Raw genomic sequence first — 7,575 nt, 5'->3', positions numbered from 1 at the left:
GATTGACGAGCCTGGAGCGCGCGTATCTTCTGAAACTTCCAAGGTGAGTTCTGATACGAGGTTTTATTTAGCCTTTAACAGCATGCACAATGGGAGCTTGAGACTAGACTTAGCTGAAGATTGTGTTAATCTTTAGACCTAGATGACCTAATGGTGACCTGTTTTCTTTTTGAAATGGTATTCTCTGAAAAAAAAAATGTTTAGCGCAAAATCTACAAAAAGCTGGATATCTAGTATTAAGACGTTTTATTGTGATCTTGCAGCTTAACATGTACTACTGCGTGCCTCCTTATTTTGGGAAAAAAGGGCATAAGAAAGAAATAAGAAATTTTATTACCATCTTAGTTTATAATTTTTTTACCATTGCGCTGCAATTTAAGAGCTTAATTGATTTCCCCACCTTTTTATCTTTTTATGCTTAATTTCTTTCTCGTCGAATTGAGTTTCTTTGTGCAAAAGACAAAAAATAGTTTTTTAAGCTAAAATCAGATAATCTAGCTGCAACATTGATGACATGGTTGAAATCATCAGGAAAGTAAATCTAAGCATGACTTTGTTTGCTACTGATAAATATGGAACTAATAAATTTTGTACTTTGGATCAGTGCAAGTATCCAAAGTGGACCTAAGGAAGTATGCAAATATGGACCATAAGACTCCACGTTCTTTTTAGTATAACATTGCTTTTCCTATCAGCCATAATGCTATCTTTGTGTGATGGCTAACAAAACAAATTGCAATCTCACACCATGGTATTAAAAAGCTCATGCTTGGGCAACGTTGAGCCGCCTAGATGGTTTTTGAAGAGGACTAAATAGTGACATATGAGATATGTGATCTGTATGTGCAGTTAAAATCTTATTCAGTTCATCTAAACTAAATACTTGTTTTTTTGTTTGTCGATTTGTCAAAGTTGGTATGGTGTAGTCAATATTAACTTGAGCGTGGCATGGATTTCAACAAGCCTAGGATTTTTTTAGTGTGTATGATCCTTATGTGGCCATAAGGTTTATGCTGCATAAGCAACCTAGGAAATGGCTTTCTAAATCTGTGGTTACCTGTTAACTTATATTAATTGGATTGAATATTAGTTTAGAAAATGAAAGAACCTTGTTTGAAGTTCTGGCGATTCATTTTTTAAATTCTAATTTTTTTTATACTAATATCTGAGCGTGTCATATGTCGGATTGGATGGTTATGCAGATAATTGGCATCCTATGGTATATTGTTGGAAAGCTGAAGCTAAAGCAAATTTTTCAGCCTCCCATTATTGCCTCAGTGAGTATTTGATTTGAAAATTATCTTTTTGAAGTTCTAATTTCCAATTCCTTGTCCTTGTCACTTGTTATTAAATACTTTATACTTAAAACACTCTCTGGGGCTTCTTGTCTCATGGACATTGGGATCTTAATTTATTTATGCTTTTAGAGTGAAGAGCAATGATGTTGGCATGCCAAGTATAATGAACATTTTTTGTGTTGAGATAAAAATGTGAACTTCATATTTGTTTGATTTTCTGTAATGAATGTATTAGTTTAACCGGTCAAGATCAAGTATCATCTCATTGACTCTTCCTAATTTCCTTCCTCTGTTATTTTTTTGAATTCTTTGATTATGAAGAAATACAAACTTGCCCATTTCTCATATTGAAATTTTAATTTTTTCCAGATTTTACTCTCTTGTGAAATGAATCAGAGTTTCATTTTGTCAATACCGCGATGACTACTTTTTCATTGGCAACATCCCTCTAAACCAAAATTTTAGTTTAGCAAAGCAAACTCCCAACCTTTACAAACTCTAATAAGTTAAAACCCCTGCCTTCACTAGAGTTTTATAATGAAATTTTGAGTACATTTGGCAAAAGGGCAAACTTTTGGGGGATAACATGAAATTCTCCGAATTTTTTGTGGTGGTTATTTGAATTATTGTATTGTTACCTTCTGTTAATGATTGTCTTTAACATGTTATGCAGAAGCAATATTTTGCATGATTACTTTAATGATGTTTTATATGGGATTAGGTATTACTAATGTTTTATATGGAATTAGGCTTTGGCTATCATCATTGGTGCTATACCATTTTTGAAGAACTTCATCTTGACTGATGATGCCTCGTTATTCTTCTTCACTGACAGCTGCCTTATTCTTGGGTATTGATATGTTTCCTTCTTTGTCTTTGCCAATTTTCTCATGCTACTGAAATTTAGAACCTTTTCATTTAGTAACACGCAAATAGAGTCTTAAAGCAGAAAATAATTATCTTGTTAAGGTTGAAAAAGTATGAAGATTTCTATGAATGATGCTAAGTATGAACTGTTTAAGAAATGTCAAGTTGCAATCACATTCTTCTATGGTAAATTTAGATTAGAGAATTAAGATAACTTATTAGCCATCCATTTTTGTAACTATTCTAATTGCACTATAGTGAGCTAATAAGATGAGCCTGATATCTAATGTCTGGTTAGTGGTTAATGACAGTTATTGCATAATTTTTTTGACATTTAAGGACCTCTGTTTTGGGGTTTTGTCTGGTTAATGGCTTGGTTATTTGCATAACCTTTTAACACTCAAGGACCTCTATTTTTTGTATTTACATTCAAAGCAAAAAATATTTTAAGACCTGAAGGATTGTCTATATTTTGATTTCCAGGGTAGCGATGATCCCATGTATTTTGCTTGCTCTGGGTGGAAATCTTGTGGATGGTATGCAATCTTCCATTTCTTATGTAACATTTCTTCAAACACATATTGATATCCTATGTCTGACAGCCTAAAGTTCTTTTGCTGGTAGAAGTTGAACAAGTACATTTAGTGATGCTTGATGAAATAGTTGACATAAAAACTATCCATTGGGTTTCCATCTTGAATCTAGAATATCCAGAATGTTACATGCTATATGGCACTTTGTTGTGTTCCAGGCTCTGGCCCAGGCAGTAAAAGACTTGGTTTACGAACAACTGCTGCTATCATATTTGGAAGATTGGTTTTGGTTCCTCCTACAGGACTTGGAATAATCACCATTGCTGACAAGCTTGGACTTTTTCCCAGGGGCGACAAAATGTTCAAATTTGTCCTGCTGCTGCAGCACACTATGCCAGAAAGATATGTACAACATCTTTGTCATCATCATCTTTATGCCATTTATTCTGGGGAAATGACTTAACTTGCAATCATATGCTATTTACCTCAGGGAAAAGATAATGACCATACCCAGAAAGGAGAAGAAAAGAGAAGCTAGGAGGGAGGAGAAAGCACAGGGTGTTTAGAAAGCATATATAAACTCTGCATAATACCTCAGGGAAAAGGCTGCAGTTCTCGATATGGTGTTTAGAAGATGCACAGGTAGAGAAGATTTGATCCAACAAAACAAGATATTTTGGACTATATGTGTGATATATATAAACTTTTGGCTGTGTAAACTTTTGTGATGTTTGAATGTTGATGTTTGGTACTTTAATGATATTTGGATGATGATGTTTGGTACTTTAATGAAATTCGCATTGTAAATATTGATTATGTAGGTTTTTTATCAATGAAATTTGCACTGGATGTTTTTTATAAACCATTGAGCAGGAAAAGATTAATAAGTTTTTTATTTATTGTCAAAATGTTGTATATTGTACCCAAAGACATCAGTTTAAATATGTCAAACTGTTGTCAATGGCGTTAAAAGACAATAGTGACAAACTGATGTTATTTAATATCGTTGCCTAAAAAGACAACGGTTTTTAACCGTTGTCAAACCGATGTCATTGGCAAAAAAGACAATGCTTTTTAGCCGTTGTCGTAGACAGTTCAAAACTGTTGTTGAAGAGCCTAGGCATACGCTCAAAGACAACGGTGAAAAACTGTTGTCTTTGTAGGAAAAGACAACAGTTTTTCACCGTTGTAAAAATGTTGTCTTTGCCTTCAAAGACAACGGTTAAAAACTGTTGTCGTTGGCCACCCCTTTTAACAACACAGCCTTTAACAACAGTTAAAAATGGCCTACGACAACGGTGAAAACCCGTTGTTGTTTGTCTTTTTTCTTGTAGTGTTGTAAAATAAATGGATATCAACATGAATTTTCATGTCTTAGAGCCCCCCAACAAAATGGTCTAGTGGAACATAAAAATAGAACACTACAAGAAGCTGCTAGGACTATGTTAAACGAATATAACTTAAATCATCAATTTTAGGCCGAAGCCATAAATACAGCAAATTATATTCAAAACATAATTCTAATTAATAAACCTCACAATAAAACACCTTATGAACTTTATTACCATAAAATTCCAAACCTAAATTATTTAAAAGTATTTGGTTGTAAAGTTCACATCTTGAATACTAAAGATTACTTAGGAAAATTTACACCCAAATCTAACCAAGGAATATTTTTAGGATACTCCTCAACCAGTAGGGCCTTTAGAGTATATAATCAAAATACCTTAAAAGTGGAAGAAACAACTAATGTAATCTTTGATGAAGAAAACAACCTACCTAATATAAATGAACATATTGACATCAATCCTAGAACTATAGAAGATGGTGAAATCCAACCTAACCTTAATAAACCAGAAGAACCAGTTTCTGACCCACACATAAGACCATCTAGAGTAAATACTTCTCACCCACCTGACTAAATTTTGGGTGACCCAACACTAGGAGTCAGAAATAGATCCTCCTATAGAAACCTTAGTCAGTTGCCCTTATTTCTAAAATTAAACCTAAGACTATAGAAGAAGCCCTACCTGACCCAGACTGGGTTATTGCTATGCAAGAAGAATTAGCCCAATTTGAGAGAAACCAAGTCTGGGACCTTGTACCTAAACCCATAGATAAATCAATAATAGACACCAAATGGGTTTTTAGAAATAAGTTGGATGATCAGGGTGATATAATAAGAAACAAAGCTAGACTAGTAGCAAAAGGGTTTAGTCAAGTTGAAGGCTTAGACTATGATGAAACTTATGCCCCAATAGCTAGACTCAAATCCATTAGGATGTAATTAGCCTATACAGCACATAAAGGGTTTAGATTATACCAAATGGATGTTAAGTCAGCCTTTTTAAATGGGTTTATCAAAGAAGAGGTCTATGTAAGCCAACCCCCAGGATTTGAAGACTTAGACTACCCAAACCATATATTTAAACTAAAAAAGGCTTTATATGGACTAAAACAAGCCTCTAGGGCATGGTATGAAATATTATCTAATTACTTAATATCCAAAGGCTAAAAGGACAAATAGATCCGACCCTATTTGTAAAAACTATAGAAAAAGACATCTTCATAGCCCAAATCTATGTTGACGATATAATGTTTGGCTCAACTAACTCTAAGTTTTTAAAAGAATTCGTTAGATTAATGGAAAATGAATTTGAAATGAGTATGGTTGGGGAACTCAACTTTTTCTTAGACTTACAAATAAAACAAACCAAAGATGGAATCTACATTTATCAAACTAAATATGCTAAGGAGTTAATTAAAAAATTCTGCATGAAAAATTCAAAAATAATAAATACTCCAATGGCAACCAACATTAACATTGACTCTGACTCAGAAGGAAAATCAGTAGATCCAAAGTACTATAGGAGTGCCATAGGTAGCTTACTTTACCTAACTGCAAGCCGACCTGATATATTGTTTGCAGTAGGTATGTGCGCAAGATATCAATCCTGTGCAAAAGAGTCACACCTAACATATGTTAAAAGAATACTTAGGTACATTAAAGGTACTCTAAATGTAGGACTTTGGTATCCTAGAACTTGTACCTTTGACCTTTTTGGCTATTCTGATTCAGATTATGCCGGGTGCAAATTAGACAGAAAAAGTACAAGTGGTAGCTGCCAAATTCTAGGTCAATGTCTAGTAAGTTGGTCAAGTAGAAAGCAACATTGTGTCGCTTTATCTACTACAAAAGCTGAATACATAGCCCTAGGAGAGTGTGCATCTCAACTGTTGTGGATGATGCATACATTAAAAGACTATCAACTAGAATATAAAAACACAAAAATCTTTATTGATAATATCAGCTCAATTAATCTGACCAAAAATCCTATTCACCATTCTAGGACCAAACACATGAGGTAAAACATCACTTTGTAAGGGATCATGTAGCTAAGGGTGAAATTGCACTCAACCATGTTGAGTCCAAATCAAACCTAGCTAACATTTTTACAAAACCCTTACCTGAACTTGAGTTCAGTGCACTTAGAAGGCAAATAGGAAAGTTTTGGGTAGAATAGGCGTTACTTTTTACTTAATAATATTGCCTTTTCAAATTCTAGGAAAAATAGTTTTCAAAATTCCAATTTATTAGACTTTTCAAAAAGTTGGACTTAAGCCTAGGCTTTCCCCACTAGAAATCATGTACCCCTAGACTTAAGCCAGAGCATCTCACAAACACCTAGGTATACCTTGTTTGTGCTTGTAAGACATAGAACGGTGTGAGATGTATAGGGTATAGCCTGGACTCAAGAATGCTTATATCTGTGAATCAATATGAGTCTGGGCGTTAAACACGTAATATACATCAATCAAGTCAAGTTTTCCAGCTCTAGTCAAATCTAACTGGACCAAATTGACTTAACTTGACTAACCAAGTGAAAGTTGTTGTCCTCTAGGCAATCAGCAAGTAGCTAAAGGTTAGACAGTTGATAAAGGATACTCAGTTTTCAGGTTAAGCATGTTTGATCTTTAGGGCTCTGATACCTCTTAAAGTAAAACTGGATAATTTGAAATCTATTGAACTTGACTCATGCTTGAACATAAGGACCAACTGACTTTGAATAAATAACCTAAATCAAATTTTTAGCTACTCCACTCCCTCCTTGTCCTAAAATTTAATAAGTATTGTTTAAAATTAAGCTAAGTTTTTTTTAACCTAAGCTATAGTTTTCAAAATCCAATACTTGCAAAGAGCTTAGCTAAGTTCTAACTTCTATCTACATAGATATTTTCAAAATTTTAAAACTTAGCCCACTTTGAAATCTAACTTTGTAAATTCTTGCTTTCCTAAGTAAAGCATGATTTTGCAAAATTTAACTCATTGCTTTCAAAAATTTCTACTAAGTAAAAAGCGACTACAAAAATATTTTCTCAAAAATCATTTGGCTCCAAATATTTCACTAACAAATTTTCAAAATCTAAACAAGTACTTCTCTACATATAGTTTTACTAGCTTTTTCAACTTAGTTAAAAGACTGTCAAAAGGTTCCACCTTCTAGTAGTTTTATAATTTTCCAAAGGGCTAACATCATCCTTTAAAATCAACCCTTATTAACTTTTATATCTTTATTTCACTTAGCTAAAAGGTAAGAAAAGAAAATTATAAAATGTTAAGTGTTATCAAAATCTTGTTATCCCTCTTTAAAGATTGAATGACTATTTTGATTACTTTTGATATATGGAAAAGGGGGAGAGTAGCAAATTGCAAATTCAAATACTCAAATAATTATCAAATTCAAATTCAAAAATGAGAGTAGCAAATTCAAATTTAAAATAATGAATATTAAAGGGGGAGTAACAGTTAAGGGGGAGCTTAAACTTGATGCTATACTTTAAATTCATAGAGTTTACTTTAGCAATATTGCTAAGCT

At 33.3% G+C, this 7,575-nt stretch overlaps 1 protein-coding gene across 3 annotated transcripts; it reads left to right on the top strand.

Annotated features, from left to right (window-relative positions):
- Positions 1 to 2,654: 2,654 nt before the first annotated feature.
- Positions 2,655 to 3,335, top strand: LOC121973503 (protein PIN-LIKES 6-like). 3 transcript variants are annotated; one of them, XM_042524919.1, is made up of 3 exons: positions 2,655 to 2,701; positions 2,917 to 3,100; positions 3,184 to 3,335. In XM_042524919.1, the coding sequence occupies exons 1-3, from the start codon at positions 2,656 to 2,658 to the stop codon at positions 3,197 to 3,199; spliced, it is 246 nt and encodes an 81-aa protein (XP_042380853.1). In that variant the 5' UTR covers position 2,655; the 3' UTR covers positions 3,200 to 3,335. The 3 variants fall into 3 exon arrangements, with proteins under 3 accessions (XP_042380853.1, XP_042380852.1, XP_042380851.1); XM_042524918.1 differs by having other exon boundaries at positions 2,917 to 3,104; positions 3,189 to 3,335; XM_042524917.1 differs by having other exon boundaries at positions 2,917 to 3,335.
- The last annotated feature ends 4,240 nt before the right edge of the window (positions 3,336 to 7,575 follow it).

This window comes from Zingiber officinale, chromosome 4A (genome assembly GCF_018446385.1).
Source record: "Zingiber officinale cultivar Zhangliang chromosome 4A, Zo_v1.1, whole genome shotgun sequence".
NCBI lineage: Eukaryota > Viridiplantae > Streptophyta > Magnoliopsida > Zingiberales > Zingiberaceae > Zingiber > Zingiber officinale.
The sequence above is the reverse complement of the archived record's forward strand: the minus strand, read 5'-3'. Positions and strand labels throughout refer to the sequence as shown.